General features: G+C 44.0%; 1 protein-coding gene across 1 annotated transcript in view; it reads left to right on the top strand.

The window, feature by feature from the left end:
* The window catches only part of CENPV (centromere protein V), a 91,005-nt gene that overhangs the window by 11,093 nt on the left and 60,065 nt on the right, over positions 1–19,847 (top strand). Inside the window, exons 2-4 of the mRNA XM_073670786.1 lie at positions 1,703–1,801; positions 2,880–2,949; positions 12,158–12,272. Of these exons, the coding sequence (XP_073526887.1) occupies positions 1,703–1,801; positions 2,880–2,949; positions 12,158–12,272 (284 nt within the window). The remainder of the gene's footprint in view (positions 1–1,702; positions 1,802–2,879; positions 2,950–12,157; positions 12,273–19,847) is intronic.

Below are 19,847 nucleotides of genomic sequence, written 5' to 3'. Positions count from 1 at the left end.
AGGTTGTCCCCTTTAGTTCAGTCAGTTCGTCCCCCTCAGTCAGGATGTCCCCCTCGGTTAGGTCGTCCCCCTCAGTTCAGTCAGGTTGTCCCCCTCAGTCGGGGTGTCCCCCTCAGTCAGGTCGTCCCCCTCAGTCAGGTCGTCCCCCTCAGTCTGGTCTTCCCTTCAGTCTGGTCTTCCCTTCAGTCTGGTCACCCCCCTCAGTGAGGTCATCCCCCTCAGTCAGGATGTCCCCCTCAGTCAGGATGTCCCCCTCAGTCAGGCTGTCCCCTTCAGTCAGGATGTCCCCTTCAGTTCAGTCAGGCCGTCCCCCTCAGTCAGGTCATACTCCTCAGTCAGGATGTCCTCCCCCCCCTCAGTCAGGATGTCCCCCTCAGTCAGGATGTCCCCTTTAGTTCAGTCAGTTCGTCCCCCTCAGTCAGGATGTCCCCCTCGGTTAGGTCGTCCCCCTCAGTTCAGTCAGGTTGTCCCCCTCAGTCGGGGTGTCCCCCTCAGTCAGGTTGTCCCCCTCAGTCTGGTCGTCCCCCTCAGTCTGGTCTTCCCTTCAGTCTGGTCTTCCCTTCAGTCTGGTCACCCCCCTCAGTGAGGTCATCCCCCTCAGTCAGGATGTCCCCCTCAGTCAGGATGTCCCCCTCAGTCAGGCTGTCCCCTTCAGTCAGGATGTCCCCTTCAGTTCAGTCAGGCCGTCCCCCTCAGTCAGGTCATACCCCTCAGTCAGGATGTCCTCCCCCCCTCAGTCAGGATGTCCCCCTCAGTCAGGATGTCCCCTTTAGTTCAGTCAGTTCGTCCCCCTCAGTCAGGATGTCCCCCTCGGTTAGGTCGTCCCCCTCAGTTCAGTCAGGTTGTCCCCCTCAGTCGGGGTGTCCCCCTCAGTCAGGTCGTCCCCCTCAGTCAGGTCGTCCCCCTCAGTCTGGTCTTCCCTTCAGTCTGGTCTTCCCTTCAGTCTGGTCACCCCCCTCAGTGAGGTCATCCCCCTCAGTCAGGATGTCCCCCTCAGTCAGGCTGTCCCCTTCAGTCAGGATGTCCCCTTCAGTTCAGTCAGGCCGTCCCCCTCAGTCAGGTCATACCCCTCAGTCAGGATGTCCTCCCCCCCTCAGTCAGGATGTCCCCCTCAGTCAGGTTGTCCCCTTTAGTTCAGTCAGTTCGTCCCCCTCAGTCAGGATGTCCCCCTCGGTTAGGTCGTCCCCCTCAGTTCAGTCAGGTTGTCCCCCTCAGTCGGGGTGTCCCCCTCAGTCAGGTCGTCCCCCTCAGTCAGGTCGCCCCCCTCAGTCAGGTCGTCCCCCTCAGTCTGGTCTTCCCTTCAGTCTGGTCTTCCCTTCAGTCTGGTCACCCCCCTCAGTGAGGTCATCCCCCTCAGTCAGGATGTCCCCCTCAGTCAGGCTGTCCCCTTCAGTTCAGTCAGGCCGTCCCCCTCAGTCAGGTCATACCCCTCAGTCAGGATGTCCTCCCCCCTCAGTCAGGATGTCCCCCTCAGTCAGGATGTCCCCCTCAGTCAGGCCGTCCCCCTCAGTCAGGCCGTCCCCCTCAGTCAGGCCGTCCCCCTCAGTCACGCCGTCCCCCTCAGTCACGCCGTCCCCCTCAGTCAGGATGTTCCCTTCAGTCAGGCCGCCCCCCTCAGTCAGGCCGCCCCCCTCAGTCAGGTCACATGTGTCACACGATGAATGCAGACGATGTGAACACTACCATTTCTGTCATTCTGCAGTGAGTACAAGGGTCTGGTGAAGCACAGCGGAGGATGTCACTGCGGAGCGGTTCGTTTTGAGGTTTGGGCATCTGCTGATCTCCATGTCTTTGACTGCAAGTAAGTTATTAAGAAGTACAATGTGAAAGTCACTCATCCATAACGAATAGTATAACCCAGCCTGTGTGCCAGCAGGAGGCAGCATATATGTATGGACTGTCAGGGCCATAACATTTGAGACTGACAAAGTTTTGGTTTTCACACAGTTTGCTGCTTCAGTGTTTTTAGATCTTTTAGCCCTCTGTTTCTATAGTTACTGAAGTACATTTATACATTTCTGAAGTTTTTAAACTTTTATTGACAAATGCATCAAGTTTATGCAAAGACTCAATATTTACAGCGTTGTCCCTTATTCTTCAAGACTTCTGCCCTTCACTCTGACAGCTGGATATCAGCTTCTGGGTCAGATCCTGGCCGATGACCGCCCATTCTTGTCTAATCAGATATCCAGCAATGCCAGAACGAACTGCATAAGTTTTGAAAAATAAGGGACAACGCTGTAAATATTGAGTCCCTGTATAAACTTGATGTGTTTGTTAATAAAAGCTTAAAGGGCTTGTCCAGGACTAAATTATTTCTTTACTATGGGCCTAAAAACTAACAGTTGCTAACAGAGGCAACTACCTGCCTGGTCTATTCGGTGATGGCTCATCGTGGTCACTGACCGCTCCTGCAGGCCATTCGGCTGCATGTCAACAGAGCAGCTCTTCTTCCTCTTCCAGCTGCTCTGTCGACGGGTAGTGACTGCCGACGTCATGCTGATTGACAGCCAGTTCCCTGCAGTTAGGCAGCAGGGAACCAGCTATAAATCAGCATGACGTCGGCAGAGAAGCCATTGTTCTGCCAAACATTTACCCTTTAGTTTTACGTCAGTCATTTAATTGAATGGTTCTACATGGAATACATGGAAAGCTCAATGTTTCCAGAGCAACTTTTCATTCTGGCTCACAATGGGTAGGCATCTTGCAAATGCTTCCTATGGTAGTGATACAACGCCTCCATTACATTATCAAACACCTCATCAAGATTGAGCACAATAATGTGAAAAGGAATGTTCCCAACAGCCAAAATACTGGTACATTGTACATAGCGTACATTTGTGTGATGCAGTTTAACTTACTTTAGATTTGTTTTTTAGCTGCAGCATTTGTGTGAAGAAGCAGAATCGCCATTTCATCGTCCCGTCATCGCGCTTCAAGTTACTGAAGGTAGCGTATGTTTTTCCATTTTCGTTCAGAGAAACTGCATCTACAGCTTTATTAGCGTTCTTCTTTATTCTGTTCAAATTTATGTATTGATGAACGTAACCATGAAATCATTACGAGCTGCCAATTTCAGAAAGGAGGTAAACAGAATAATCCTGATAAAATGCAGGGAAATTATAAAGCATAAGAATAAAATAACAACGTGATAGGTCTGTCCTGGGGCATAGGACACTATTCACATCGTTATATTTTTTAATTTATTAATAACCTGTTGCTTGGAATGGTGTAATAGAAATTAAAGGAAACCGGTCACCTGGTTTTTATGTCTGAACTAAGACTAGCACCTTTATCAGCGCCTGTGCTGCATTCCATAAAGGGGTATATAACCCCTGACTCCCCCTTTTAACCCCCCAAAAACCTTTTGAAACTCTCCCGCACTCTATGTAAATCCTGACGGTCCAGTCCGATAGGCGTCCTTGCTGAGTCTTCTATCCCTCCTCCCGGTTTCTGATCGCCATCCTCCTGCTCTGATTGACGTGGATGACCCCTCCGTCATCCACATAGTTGGGCGAAATCTTGCGCCTGCGCAGAGATCGCCAGCTCACGCCTGCCCACTTTGCTCTGCCCTACTTCAGGCAGAGCCGAAAACATAAAGTGGGAAAAAAAAGTATTTAGTCAGCCACCAATTGTGCAAGTTATCCCACTTAAAAAGATGAGAGAGGCCTGTAATTGACATCATAGGTAGACCTCAACTATGAGAGACAAAATGAGAAAACAAATCCTGAAAATCACAGTCTGATTTGGAAATACATTTTTTTCAAATTTTGGTGGAAAATAAGTATTTGGTCAATTACAAAAAAGCAAGATTTCTGGCTCTCACAGACCTGTAACTTCTTCTTCAAGAGGCTTCTCTGTCCTCCATTCATTACCTGTAGTACTGGCACCTGTTTGAACTTGTTATCAGTATAAAAGACACCTGTCCGCAACCTCAAACAGTCACACTCCAAACTCCACTATGGTGAAGACCAAAGAGCTTTCGAAGGACACCAAAAACAAAATTGTAGCCCTACACCAGGCTGGGAAGACTGAATCTGCAATAGGTAAGCAGCTTGGTGTGAAGAAATCAACTATGGGAGCAATAATTAGAAAATTGAAGACATACAAGACCACTGACAATCTCCCTCCCATGTACATGAAAGAATGAATGGGGCCATGTATCTTGAGCTTTTGAGTGCAAACCTCCTTCCATCAGCAAGGGCATTGAAGATGAAACGTGGCTGGGTCTTTCAGTATGACAATGATCCCAAGCACAAAGCCAGGGCAACAAAGGAGTGGCTTCGTAAGAAGCATTTCAAGGTCCTGGAGTGGCCTAGCCAGTCTCCAGATCTAAACCCTATAGAAAACCTTTAGAGGGAGTTGAAAGTCTGTGTTGCCCAGTGACAGCCCCAAAACATCACTGTTCTAGAGGAGATCTGCATGAAGGAATGGGTCAACATACCAGAAACAGTGTGTGCCAACCTTGTGAAGACTTAAAGAAAACATTTGACCTCTGTCATTGTTAACAAAGGATATATAACAAAGTATTGAGATGAACTTTTGTAACTGACCAAATACTTATTTTCCACCAAACTTGAAAAAAAATTCTTCCCAAATCAGACAATGTGATTTTCAGGATTTGTTTTCTCATTTTGTCTCTCATAGTTGAGGTCTACCTATGATGTCAATTACAGGCCTCGCTCATCTTTTTAAGTTGGAATACTTGCACAATTGGTGGCTGACTAAATACTTTGTTTCCCCACTGTAAATGCGCATGCGCCCTACTGCGGGCAGAGCCTAAAACATAAGTGCACATGCGCCCTACTGTTGGCAGAGCCTAAAACATAAGTGCGCATGCGCCCTACTGCGGGCAGAGCCTAAAACATAAGTGTACATGCGCCCTTCATGCGGGCAGAGCTTAAAACATAAGAGAGCATGCGCCCTAGTGCGGGCAGAGCCTAAAACATAAGTGCACATGCGCCCTACTGCGGGCAGAGCCTAAAACATAAGTGCGCATGCGCCCTACTCCGGGCTGAGCCTAAAACATAACAGAGCATGCGCCTTACTGCGGGCAGAGCCTAAAACATAAGTGCGCATGTGACCTACTGCGGGCAGGGCCTAAAATATAAGTGCTCATGCACCCTACTGCGGTCAGAGCCTAAACCATAAGTGCGCATGCGCCATACTGCAGGCAGGGCCTAAAATATAAGTGCGCATGCGACCTACTGCGGGCAGAGCCTAAAACAAGTGCCATGCGCCCTACTGCGGTCAGAGCCTAAAACATAACAGAGCATGCGCCTTACTGCGGGCGGAGCCTAAAACACAAGAGCATGTGCCCTACTGCTGGCAGGGCCTAAAACATAAAGAGAGCATGCGCCCTACTGCGGGCAGAGCCTAAAACACAAGAGCATGTGCCCTACTGCGGGCAGAGCCTAAAACATAAGTGCGCATGCGACCTACTGCGGGCAGGGCCTAAAATATAAGTGCTCATGCACCCTACTGCGGTCAGAGCCTAAACCATAAGTGCGCATGCGCCATACTGCAGGCAGGGCCTAAAACATAAGTGCACATGCGCCCTACTGTTGGCAGAGCCTAAAACATAAGTGCGCATGCGCCCTACTGCGGGCAGAGCCTAAAACATAAGTGTACATGCGCCCTTCATGCGGGCAGAGCTTAAAACATAAGAGAGCATGCGCCCTAGTGCGGGCAGAGCCTAAAACATAAGTGCACATGCGCCCTACTGCGGGCAGAGCCTAAAACATAAGTGCGCATGCGCCCTACTCCGGGCTGAGCCTAAAACATAACAGAGCATGCGCCTTACTGCGGGCAGAGCCTAAAACATAAGTGCGCATGTGACCTACTGCGGGCAGGGCCTAAAATATAAGTGCTCATGCACCCTACTGCGGTCAGAGCCTAAACCATAAGTGCGCATGCGCCATACTGCAGGCAGGGCCTAAAATATAAGTGCGCATGCGACCTACTGCGGGCAGAGCCTAAAACAAGTGCCATGCGCCCTACTGCGGTCAGAGCCTAAAACATAACAGAGCATGCGCCTTACTGCGGGCGGAGCCTAAAACACAAGAGCATGTGCCCTACTGCTGGCAGGGCCTAAAACATAAAGAGAGCATGCGCCCTACTGCGGGCAGAGCCTAAAACACAAGAGCATGTGCCCTACTGCGGGCAGAGCCTAAAACATAAGTGCGCATGCGACCTACTGCGGGCAGGGCCTAAAATATAAGTGCTCATGCACCCTACTGCGGTCAGAGCCTAAACCATAAGTGCGCATGCGCCATACTGCAGGCAGGGCCTAAAACATAAAGAGAGCATGCGCCCTACTGCGGGCAGAGCCTAAAACACAAGAGCATGTGCCCTACTGCGGGCAGAGCCTAAAACACAAGAGCATGTGCCCTACTGCGGGCAGAGCCTAAAACATAAGAGAGCATGCGCCCTACTGCGGGCAGAGCCTAAAACACAAGAGCATGTGCCCTACTGCGGGCAGAGCCTAAAACATAAGAGAGCATGCGCCCTACTGCGGGCAGAGCCTAAAACATAACAGCATGTGCCCTACTGCGGGCAGAGCCTAAAACATAAGTGCGCATGCGCCATACTGCAGGCAGGGCCTAAAATATAAGTGCGCATGCGACCTACTGCGGGCAGAGCCTAAAACAAGTGCCATGCGCCCTACTGCGGTCAGAGCCTAAAACATAAGTGCGCATGCTCCCTACTGCGGGCAGAGGCTAAAACATAAGTGCGCATGCGCCCTACTCCGGGCTGAGCCTAAAACATAACAGAGCATGCGCCTTACTGCGGGCAGAGCCTAAAACATAAGTGCGCATGCGACCTACTGCGGGCAGGGCCTAAAATATAAGTGCTCATGCACCCTACTGCGGTCAGAGCCTAAACCATAAGTGCGCATGCGCCATACTGCAGGCAGGGCCTAAAATATAAGTGCGCATGCGACCTACTGCGGGCAGAGCCTAAAACAAGTGCCATGCGCCCTACTGCGGTCAGAGCCTAAAACATAACAGAGCATGCGCCTTACTGCGGGCGGAGCCTAAAACACAAGTGCGCATGTGCCCTACTGCTGGCAGGGCCTAAAACATAAAGAGAGCATGCGCCCTACTGCGGGCAGAGCCTAAAACACAAGAGCATGTGCCCTACTGCGGGCAGAGCCTAAAACATAATTGCGCATGCTCCCTACTGCGGGCAGAGGCTAAAACATAAGAGAGCATGTGCCCTTATGTTTTAGGCTCTGCCCACAGTAGGGCAGAGCAAAGTACACAGGCGTGAGATTCCACCCGGCTGTGTGGATGACGTAGGAGGCGTCATCCACGTCAGTCAAAGCAGGAGGACGGTGGGTGATCAGAAGCCAGGAGGAGGGATAGATGCCATAGCAAGCAGGGCTGTGGAGTCGGTAAGCCAAACCTGCGACTCCGACTCCTCAATTTCCCTTACACCGACTCCACGACTCCAACTCCCACATATATTGCTTATATTTAAGTGAAAAATTTATTGTAGTACAATGTGAACATCAGACATTTAATCATTTTTATGATACAATAATTAAGATATTTAGATAGAGCATAATATATATTTATTGGAATACAACTTTAGAACACAAAAAACTGTAATAAATTGTAAATATGTAATACACAATGTAATATCGATTACATATATATATATATATATATATATATATATATATATATATATATTGTGTGTATATATATATAACACTATGTAATAAACTATGTAAGTGGGAAAAAAAAGTTTTCAATAAAATCATACTAAATGACATTTGTGCGGTCTATGAATTTGTTCTAAGAAATAGTATCGCCTCCATCAGATCCTCCTTCATAGATGACCTTAAATCTGACCTAATAATTTTAACTTGGGTTGGATGCAAAGCCGTACCCACATGGGCAACATCTCTAACAATTTACGGGTATAAAGGAATTGCCTCATGCACAGTCAGTTTTTATGAACGGTTGAATTTTTCTATTTCTCTGAGAGCAAGTGAAACATTTTGCTGAAATATGGTCAATCTGCTTGCTATAGGAGACTGAGTGAAATCTTTTTCCTTGCGGCAACGCTTTGCCTGCTCCATGTCATCCAAATACTTGTCAAAGTCAAACTCCTCATCTGATGAGGATGAAGATATGGCAGCAGTAGCACTGTCAGGACCCAAGTCCTCCTGCGCCTGGCAGTCCTCCTGTAGGCCACTCATCCTAACTGCTACCTCAGTCAGAGCTTCTTTTCCTTTAGTAAGCTGTTGATCATCAAGCAGTATACGATGACTCGGGTCCACATAAACAGCTGCCAGAAAAATTTTATTTTCCAATATCTGTGTCTCTCTCCGTTTCATTGAAGCAGAAATGCCATCTGCGATTAAACCTCCTCTTTGGGACAGGCAAAATAGCAAGTTCTTCCACTCCCTTATGAAAATGCCAGGAGCTAAATCCTCAGCTTGTAATTTTTTTAGTCACGGTAAATGGGTGATTCCTTCAATTCAGCCACCAGTGTCCATTGACCTTTATTTAGGGTTACCTGAGGGTTCGCCATATCTATAAGAAACGGTTTTAGTTCAAGCAATCGCTCAATCATTAAATAAGTGCTGCCCCACCGAGTGGCTTGATCGACAATTGCCCCTTTCCCAGCACGTCTCTTCAATTTTAAGGGTTCTGGCGGCAATAACCTATTTCCTCACTTTTCCAATCAGATTTCCAGCATGTCCCTCTTGCAGACTATCTCTTATTGCCAGCTGCAGCGTCTGCACAACACAGCGCATGTGATGAATAGGAAAGTGTTTTGAAGCCGCTTCAACAAGATCATCTATTTCTAAAGTATAATTTTACTGTTCTTCTGTTGTAATATCTGTTTGTTCCTCAGTTACATGAACAGCACTGTGGCCTTCCATCTCAAACATACTGGATCCTACATTTTCTTCTAGCTGTTGTTCATTACTCTCATTCATCCGTTTAATTGCACTTATCATGTTTGAAGCATTGTCCGTTACAATAGCAAGAACCTGTTCTTTTTTGAGTTGGTAATCTTGCAGAACTTTTTCCACTAAGGCCTGGAGAAGCTGGCTGGTGTGATGAGCTTTAGTATCTTTTACTGCCAGTGTCTTGGTAACAATTTCTTTGTTGACACAAACATATGGAACATTGATGGCAAAATAGTTCACACTGTGACGTGTGCAGGCATCCATCTTAAGAAACATGACGCGTCTTTTGAGAGTCTTTTTAAGATCTTCCTTTTGTTTAAGGGCTTCTTCAATCACTAATTTTCTAATACTTTCTCTTTCCAGAGAAACACCAAGTTTGCGGGCCATTTCTCCATAAGAGCTGTAAAAGCTGGTCGTGCAAATAATGATAATGGTACACCGTCCCTCACAACGAGCTGTATGAGCTGTCTTTTAAACATATCTGCCCCCCTGCCCCTCACTGGCTACAGCCATGATTCACACACAGCGTTTTTGCGAATCCGTTTTTTGCAGTAAAATGCAGTGTCTCTGGGCATCCCAGCAAAGTCAATGGGTTTCAAGATATGACATTCAGACACATCGTTTTGTGAGGATACGTTTTTAGGCTCAAATACGGATCCTCACAAAGAATGAGCATGTCAGTTTGTTCGGCGTTTTTATTGAAAACATTATCTATGAGCTCAAAAACTTTTCAGGTGATGCGGTTTTTTAAAAAGCTGATCTGCTTTTGCAGCTGAAAAACGTATCCTCAAAAAACTCAGCAAAAACACGGTGTGTGAATGTAGCCTTAGATCAGGAATAGAACAGACATTTATAGGACATTTCATAACTTTACCAAATTCCTATGAAAAAATATTCAGCACATTCTGCATTGAACTACTGTACCCAATTTATTATATATTCTAGGAGTCGGAGTCGGTCCATTTTATACCGACTCCGACTCCACCAAAATGAGCACCGACTCCGACTCCACAGCCCTGATAGCAAGGACGCCTATCACACTGGACCGTCAGGATTTACGCCAAGCGTGGTATACTGTACATCAAGAGGATTTCTACTTTATGTTCCTTTGACTTATGCCCTTTTATACAGTTACGAGAAAAACTAAGTACACCCTCTTTGAATTTTAGGGTTTTACATATCAAAACTTAAAGGGAATCTGCCACCAGATTTTTGCTACCTCATCTGAGAGCAGCATAATGCAGGGACAGAGACCCTAATTCCAGCGATGTATCACTTAGTTTACTGGGTGCAGCAGTTCTGATACAATCAGAGTTTTCTCTGCTGTAGCTGTAGCAGAACTCACTAACCCCACCCCCACCACAGCTCACCATGTACATTGTATATTGACAGTTTACTGCTAATCAATGCTGAAGGTGTGGTTGGACCAGGAGGCACGCGGGAATCTGGTCCAGCAGTAATGATCTCCTGCTGATAAAACACTTATCTTATTGAAACAACAGCACACAGCCTAATAAGTGATACATCCCTGAAATCAGTGTCTCAACACTGCCTCATGCTGCCCTCAGATTAGATAGCAAACACCAGCTGACAGATTCCCTTTAATAAAAAGACAAAATGCAGAAACAGTGTTTGAAAACACCTCCAGCAGCAATAACATGAAGTAATTACTTTCTGTATAACTGTATCAGTCTCTCACATCATTCTGAAGTAATTTTTTCACACTCTTCTTTACAACGTTGCTTTACTTCATTGAGGTTCATGGGCATTTGTTTATGCCCAGCTCTCTTAAGACCCCGTCAAAGTATTTCTATTCGGTTGAGGTCTGGACTGTAACTGGGCCATTGCAACCCTTGAGTCTTTTCTTTTTCAGCCATTATAATGTAGATTTGCTGTTGTGCTTGGGATTATTGTCCTGTTGCATGACCCAGTTTTGGCCAAACTAGCTTTTGTTTATATGACTTCACGTTTAGGTCTAGAATACTTTAGTACACAGAGGACTTCATGATTGATTTGTGCCCAGTTCCTCTGGCTGCAAAACAAACCCAAATCATCTCCCAGCCACCACCATGCTTGATGGTAGGTATGAGGTGTTTTTCATGCTGATATACTGGTTGTGTTTCACCAAACATCTCCACTTTGGTCTCGTCTGTCCAAAGGATATTGTTCCAGAAGCCTTGTGATTGTATAGCATACTCAGGACAAATAGGTATACCAACATCTATCAGCCGGATGGTGGATAAAAGTACACTCTTGTGGCTGCTGTGTGGTAAATTGGTGCCTATAGATATATTTGAGTGGGTCTCTTTTCAGTACTTTCCTGTAATTTATAAAGATAACTGGTTGCTTTAATTCAATAGACACTTTCATTGTTATCTTCCAGTTAATAAAAATCCGTGCTGGTCACGTGATGGGGAAACGGTTGTATGGCTCATCACAGTACAGGTAACAGAGATGTGTCTCAGAACGAGTTGTGCACCTGTGTGTCCATTACAAGATCAGTTTGGCAAAGTGGAGATTATCATGATGTGCGGGCTAGGAAGATCTGAAGGAAAGGATGAGATGTAAGATTGAGAAAAGCACCGAAACGCGTGGGTGCGAATAAAAAAACTTGCTTATACTCTTTGGATCTCACCCTTTCTGTGAACATAGCCCGGCAAGGTTGAGGAAGGCACCGAAACGCCTTGGTGTGAAAAAAAACCTTGCTTCTACTCTCCTTATTTCATCCTTTTCGTCAGTGCAGCTTGGCCTGCACATCATGATTATCTCCGCTTTGCCAAACTGCTATCTGAACGATACTCTCCTCCAGCCACGGGGCTGCAGCTAAGGCATATCAGGCTTCCACAGGTGTTGTGTCCATACACAAGCCTTACAGGTGAACGCTACCGTCACCCTCAACCCCATTTTTGTTCCTTACAGTACTGCCCTATCTGCACACGTTTGTCCCATCCAGATCTTCCCATCACATGATCAGGACAGATTTATATCCCATGAGATATTACCATGGGAGTTATTGATAAATGACTGCGAGCCGAGTCTTGAAGGAATAATGCAGAAAGTATCATGAAAACTACACACTGTTTTGCTGACACCAGATTATCTCTTGCATGTGATGTTAATCAGACCTTTGTAACCTAGAACTGAGGAGGAGGAGGACAGCTTTAAACATGTAAAGTTCGTGCTTCAGTAAATTACACTTCATATTAATTGTGACTTTTGCATCTTCAGGGTGCAAATAACCTCACCACCTACACGTTCAACACTAACAAAGCACAGCATACTTTCTGCAAGACCTGCGGCGTCCAGAGTTTCTACACCCCTCGCTCCAACCCCGACGGCTATGGTAAGTCATCAGTGATGGCTACACGTCCGCCTGTACTGCTACTGCTGTCACTCCTGCACTAATATAATCCTGCCATGTCACTGTTTTATTGTAATCCAGCAATAAACTATTGTAAAGTTTCTACTCACTTGGTTGCGGTTTGAGGCACGGGAAGCGGTTTTCAGCAAAACGTCCGGGTTGGTTTATTAAGACTCCATAAACCGCTCAGGATAACAAAACAAAAACAGCCTTTTCCGGCACAAAGTGAAGCATAAAGTAAATAGTCCATACAGTAGGGCAGGTTCGCCCACTCGGGTTAGTGTGCAGCCCTTTAGTCCTTTAGCAAAGACAGACAACACTGGAGGTGTCTAATTGGAAAGTCTGTCGTCACCGAATACAGATTTTACCTCAGAATCGAATATGCACATTGCCTGATCCGAGAGGATGAGGACTAGAAATCTAGCGTCACCTATAGGAAGCAGCAATCCTAAAAGTCAATATCGATCCTTTAACGAGCCTTGTCATACAACTTAGGATAAGAAGCCAAACCTGAATCTCAATTTGCAAAGACAGTGATTCAGGGTGTTGCCACTCATCAGTGCAACATATGAGATCTAATTTGGCTAGGTGAGAGGCTAAGACTGGGATCTAATAGATAACTTTTCTTCTTGTAGAGAGTGACAAGCCAGGCCTGGCATGTCAGAGTGAGGAGACTTATATACACCATGCAATGCTCCTCTGGGAAATTAAATATCAAATTGCCTCTTCAGAGAGGAAGAGGACTAGAACTCTAGCGCCACCTATTGGAAGTAGGAAAGTATGAGATCTGATTTGCATGGCTTATATAAGTTGCCTCACTCTGACATGCCAGGCCTAGCTTGTTACTCTCCTCAAGGAGAAACTTTACTCGTTAAACTTCACAAGTGAGAATTTTGATAATGACTTATCAATTCTGGCAGAGAAAAAAAGAAGCACATTTTTCTGATAAGATATATTACAAGGTTGCTTACTTTCATGTGTACTATTGATTTATGACATAAAAATTAAAAATCAGTAAAGTAGCACAATAATTAGGATTTATAACAGTGACATATATCAGGGAGCACAAATAGTAGTGGTGGAAAGACAATGTGTTATTCCCTACAAAGCAGTAGAATATTCCCTTACTTATGAGGGTCCCATAGCAGCTGCATTTTCTGTAATTACGCCCACAGACTTTTGTAGAATGTAATTAGGTGTGGATTATTATTAATTTAACTGTTGTTGTGTTATTAAAATATATGTGTATATATATATATATATATATATAATATATATATATATACACAGTACAGACCAAAAGTTTGGACACACCTCATTTAAAGATTTTTCTGTATTTTCATGACTATGAAAATTGTACATTCACACTGAAGGCATCAAAACTATGAATTAACACATGTGGAATTATATACTTAACAAAAAAGTGTGAAACAACTGAAAATATGTATTATATTCTAGGTTCTTCAAAGTAGCCACCTTTTGCTTTGATGACTGCTTTGCAGACTCTTGGCATTCTCTTGATGAGCTTCAAGAGGTAGTCACCGGAAATGGTCTTCCAACAATCTTGAAGGAGTTCCCAGAGATGCTTAGCACTTGTTGGCCCTTTTGCCTTCACTCTGCGGTCCAGCTCACCACAAACCATCTCGATTGGGTGCAGGTCTGGTCACTGTGGAGGCCAGGTCATCTGGCATAGCACCCCATCACTCTCCTTCTTGGTCAAATAGCCCTTACACAGCCTGGAGGTGTGTTTGGGGTCATTGTCCTGTTGAAAAATAAATGATGGTCTAACTAAACGCAAACTGGATGGAATAGCATGCCGCTGCAAGATGCTGTGGTAGCCATGCTGGTTCAGTATGCCTTCTATTTAGAATAAATCCCCAACAGTGTCACCAGCAAAGCACCCCCACACCATCACACCTCCTCCTCCATGCTTCACGTGGGAACCAGGTATGTAGAGTCCATCCGTTCACCTTTTCTGCGTCGCACATAGACACGGTGGTTGGAACCAAAGATCTCAAATTTGGACTCATCAGACCAAAGCACAGATTTCCACTGGTCTAATGTCCATTCCTTGTGTTCTTTAGCCCAAACAAGTCTCTTCTGCTTGTTGCCTGTCCTTAGCAGTGGTTTCCTAGCAGCTATTTTACCATGAAGGCCTGCTGCACAAAATCTCCTCTTAACAGTTGTTGTAGAGATGTGTCTGCTGCTAGAACTCTGTGTGGCATTGACCTGGTCTCTAATCTGAGCTGCTGTTAACCTGCAATTTCTGAGGCTGGTGACTTGGATAAACTTATCCTCCGAAGCAGAGGTGACTCTTGGTCTTCCTTTCCTGGGGCGGTCCTCATGTGAGCCAGTTTCTTTGTAGCGCTTGATGGTTTTTGCAACTGCACTTGGGGACACTTTCAAAGTTTTCCCAATTTTTCGGACTGACTGACCTTCATTTCTTAAAGTAATGATGGCCACTCGTTTTTCTTTACTTAGCTGCTTTTTTCTTGCCATAATACAAATTCTAACAGTCTATTCAGTAGGACTATCAGCTGTGTATCCACCAGACTTCTGCACAACACAACTGATGGTCCCAACCCCATTTATTAGGCAAGAAATCCCACTTATTAAACCTGACAGGGCACACCTGTGAAGTGAAAACCATTTCCGGTGACTACCTCTTGAAGCTCATCAAAAGAATGCCAAGAGTGTGCAAAGCAGTCATCAAAGCAAAAGGTGGCTACTTTGAAGAACCTAGAATATAAGACATATTTTCAGTTGTTTCACACTTTTTTGTTAAGTATATAATTCCACATGTATTAATTCATAGTTTTGATGCCTTCAGTGTGAATGTACAATTTTCATAGTCATGAAAATACAGAAAAATCTTTAAATGAGAAAGTGTGTCCAAACTTTTGGTCTGTACTGTATATAGTCTTATCTTTACCTGATGCTCCTTGATAGATGTATGTAATTATTTTTATTCATTTTCTATGTGATATTAGTTACATTGTTTTACCGTGTGTGTGCTCCTCTTCTTTGCCACCATGTACCCTATTGTACAAATAAAGGTTCATAGGGGGAAAACATCCCCCTGCAGAGCTCAGCTGGGTCTGCTACAAAAAGTTGGTGGTTTTTGCCCCCAAAACCAGTGCCACACCAGTGTACAGGTTGTGTATGATATTGCAGCTCAGCTCCATTAACCTCAGTGGAGCCAAGCTAGGGTATATTCACACGTAATAGAAAAATCCATTATAGATTTGTTGTGCAACAAAAGCTGCATTCACTAAATTTTACATACACATTTTGTGGCTGTTTTGTTGTGAATTTCGCCTTCTACATTGCAAAGAGGGGAATCCGCAAGGATGAGAAAAGTGGAGTCATAGCAAAGAAATAACGGGCACAGCGATGGGGCACACAGTAACGCCATAGTGCTGATAAACATTATCACAGTAGTAAGCAGTTATGTAACAGCACGGTGATCGGTGATTATCCTGCATACAAAAAAATAATGTGATTTCCCATAAAATTAGTAATAAGATATCAATATAAGATCAGTAGACACAATAATTCCTCAGCAGAAGGACAATTATCCCAGTGACCTCGCTGTGCATGGATAATAAATGCTGCTGGATTCTATTCTGGAGACAAAACAACAAGTCACAGCACAGAGATAATAGAAAGTGATGTCACAGCACAGGGATAATACACAGTGATGTCACAGCAGAGATAATACACAGTGATGTCACAGTACAGAGATAATAGACAGTGATGTCACAGTACAGGGATAATACAGTGATGTCACAGTACAGGGATAATAGACAGTGATGTCACAGCAGAGATAATACACAGTGATGTCACAGATATAATAGAAAGTGATGTCACAGCACAGAGATAATAGAAAGTGATGTCACAGCACAGAGATCATAGACAGTGATGTCACAGCAGAGATAATAGACAGTGATGTCACAGTACAGGGATAATACAGTGATGTCAAAGCAGAGATAATACACAGTGATGTCACAGAGATAATAGAAAGTGATGTCACAGCACAGAGATAATAGAAAGTGATGTCATAACACAGAGATAATAGACAGTGATGACACAGCACAGAGATAATAGACAGTGATGACACAGCAGAGATAATAGACAGTGATATCACAGCACAGAGATAATAGAAAGTGATGTCACAGCACAGAGATAATAGACAGTGATGACACAGCACAGAGATAATACACAGTGATGTCACAGCAGAGATAATACACAGTGATGTCACAGTACAGAGATAATAGACAGTGATGTCACAGTACAGAGATAATAGACAGTGATGTCACAGTACAGGGATAATAGACAGTGATGTCACTGCAGAGATCATAGACAGTGATGTCACAGCAGAGAAAATAGACAGTAATGTCACAGTATAGAGATAATAGACAGTGATGTCACAGTACATGGATAATAGACAGTGATGTCACAGCAGAGATAATAGACAGTGATGTCACAGTACAGGGATAATAGACAATGATGTCACAGCAGAGATAATAGACAGTGATGGCAGAGTACAGAGATAATAGACAGTGTTGTCACAGTACTGAGATAATAGACAGCAATGTCACATCAGAGATAATAGACAGTGATGTCACAGTACAGAGATAATAGACAGTGATGTCACAGCAGAGATAATAGAAAGTGTTGTCATATTACAGTGATAATAGACAGTGATGTCACATCAGAGATAATAGACAGTGATGTCACAGTACAGAGATAATAGACAGTAATTTCACATCAGAGATAATAGACAGTGATGTCACAGCACAGAGATAAAAGACAGTGATGTCATAGCAGAGATAATAGACAGTGATGTCACAGTACAGAGATAATAGACAGTGATGTCACAGTACAGAGATAATAGACTGTGATGTCACAGTACAGAGATAATAGACAGTGATGTCACAGTACAGGGATAATAGACTGTGATGTCACAGTACAGAGATAATAGACAGTGATGTCACAGTACAGGGATAATAGACAGTGCTGTCACAGTACAGAGATAATAGACAATGATATCACAGCACAGAGATAATATACAGTGATGTCACAGTACAGAGATAATAGACTGTGATGTCACAGCAGAGATAATAGACAGTGATGTCACAGTACATGGATAATAGACAGTGATGTCACAGTACAGTGATAATAGACAGTGATGTCACAGCAGAGATAATAGACAGTGATGTCACAGTATAGAGATAATAGACAGTGATGTCACAGTACATGGATAATAGACAGTGATGTTACAGCATTGAGATAATACAGTGATGTCACAGCAGAGATAATAGACAGTGATGTCACAGTATAGAGATAATAGACAGTGATGTCACAGTACAGGGATAATAGACAATGATGTCCCAGCAGAGATTAGACAGTGATGTCACAGTACAGCGATAATAGACAGTGATGTCACAGTACAGAAAATATACAGTGATGTCACAGCAGAGATAATAGACAGTGATGTCACAGTACAGAGATAATAGAAAGTGATGTCACAGTACAGTGATAAGAGACAGTGATGTCACATTACAGAGATAATAGACAGTGATGTCACAGTACAGAGATAATAGACAGTGATGTCACAGCAGAGATTAGACAGTGATGTCACAGCAGAGATAATAGTGATGTCACAGCACATAGATAATAGACAGTGATGTCACAGCACAGAGATAATAGACAGTGATGTCACAGTACAGGGATAATAGACAGTGATGTCACAGCAGAGATTAGACAGTGATGTCACAGTACAGCGATAATAGACAGTCATGTCACAGTACAGAGATAATAGACAGTGATGTCACAGTACAGAGATAATAGACAGTGATGTCACAGCAGAGATTAGACAGTGATTTCACAGTACAGGGATAATAGACAGTGATGTAACAGTACAGAGATAATAGACAGTGATGTCACAGTACAGGGATAATAGACAGTGATGTAACAGTACAGCAAGAATAGACATTGACGTCACAGTACAGAGTTAATAGACAGTGATGTCACAGGACAGCGATAATAGGCAGTGATGTCACAGCAGAGATTAGACAGTGATGTCACAGCAGAGATAATAGTGATGTCACAGCACATAGATAATAGACAGTGATGTCACAGCACAGCGATAATAGAGAGTGATGTCACAACTGAGATAATAGACAGTGATGTCTCAGTACAGAGATAATAGTGATGTCACAGCGCATAGATAATAGACAGTGATGTCAGAGCACAGACATAATAGACAGTGATGTCACAGTACAGGGATAATAGACAGTGATGTCACAACAGAGATAATAGTGATGTCACAGCAGAGATTAGACAGTGACGTCACAGTACAGCGATAATAGACAGTGATGTCACAGTAGAGATATTGCAGTGATGTCACAGTCTAGAGATAATAGAAAGTGATGTCACAGTACAGAGATAATAGACAGTGATGTCACATTACAGAGATAATAGACAGTGATGTCACAGTACAGAGATAATAGACAGTGATGTCACAGTACAGAGATAATAGACAGTGATATCACAGTACAGGGATAATAGACAGTACAGAGATAATAGATAGTGATGTCACAGTGATGTCACAGTACAGGGATAATAGACAGTGATGAGACAGTGATGTCACAGTACAGGGATAATAGACAGTGATGTCACAGCAGAGATAATAGACAGTGATGTCACAGTATAGAGATAATAGACAGTGATGTCACAGTACAGGGATAATAGACAGTTATGTCACAGCACAGAGATAATAGACAGTGATGTCACAGCAAAGATAATAGACAGTGATGTCACAGTAAAGGGATCATAGACAGTGATGTCACAGCAGAGATAATAGTGATGTCACAGCAGAGATTAAACAGTGATGTCACAGTACAGAGATAATAGACAGTGATGTCACAGTACAGAGATAATAGACAGTGCTGTCACAGTACAGAAAATAGACAGTGATGTCACAGCAGAGATAATAGACAGTGATGTCACAGTACAGAAAATAGACAGTGATGTCACAGCAGAGAAAATAGACAGTGATGTCACAGTACAGGGATAATAGACAGTGATGTCGCAGCAGAAATAATAGACAGTGATGTCCCAGTACAGAGATAATAGAAAGTGATGTCACAGTACAGAGATAATAGACAGTGATGTCACATTACAGAGATAATAGACAGTGATGTCACAGTACAGAGATATTAGACAGTGATGTCACAGTACAGGGATAATAGACAGTACAGAGATAATAGACAGTGATGTCACAGTACAGGGATAATAGACAGTGATGTCACAGTACAGAAATAATAGATAGTGATGTCACAGAACAGTGTTTATAGACAGTGATGTCACAGTACAGCGATAATAGACAGTGATGTCACAGCAGAGATAATAGACAGTGATGTCACAGCACAGAGATAATAGACAGTGATGTCACAGCACAGAGATAATAGACAGTGATGTCACAGCAGAGATAATAGACAGTGATGTCACAGTACAGGGATAATAGACAGTGATGTCACAGTATAGAGATAA

The sequence above is a fragment of the Phyllobates terribilis genome, unplaced genomic scaffold, assembly GCF_046119375.1.
Source record: "Phyllobates terribilis strain yellow unplaced genomic scaffold, ASM4611937v1 Scaffold_2__4_contigs__length_985480577, whole genome shotgun sequence".
NCBI classification, from domain to species: domain Eukaryota; kingdom Metazoa; phylum Chordata; class Amphibia; order Anura; family Dendrobatidae; genus Phyllobates; species Phyllobates terribilis.
This window is presented reverse-complemented; position numbering and strand designations above follow the sequence as displayed.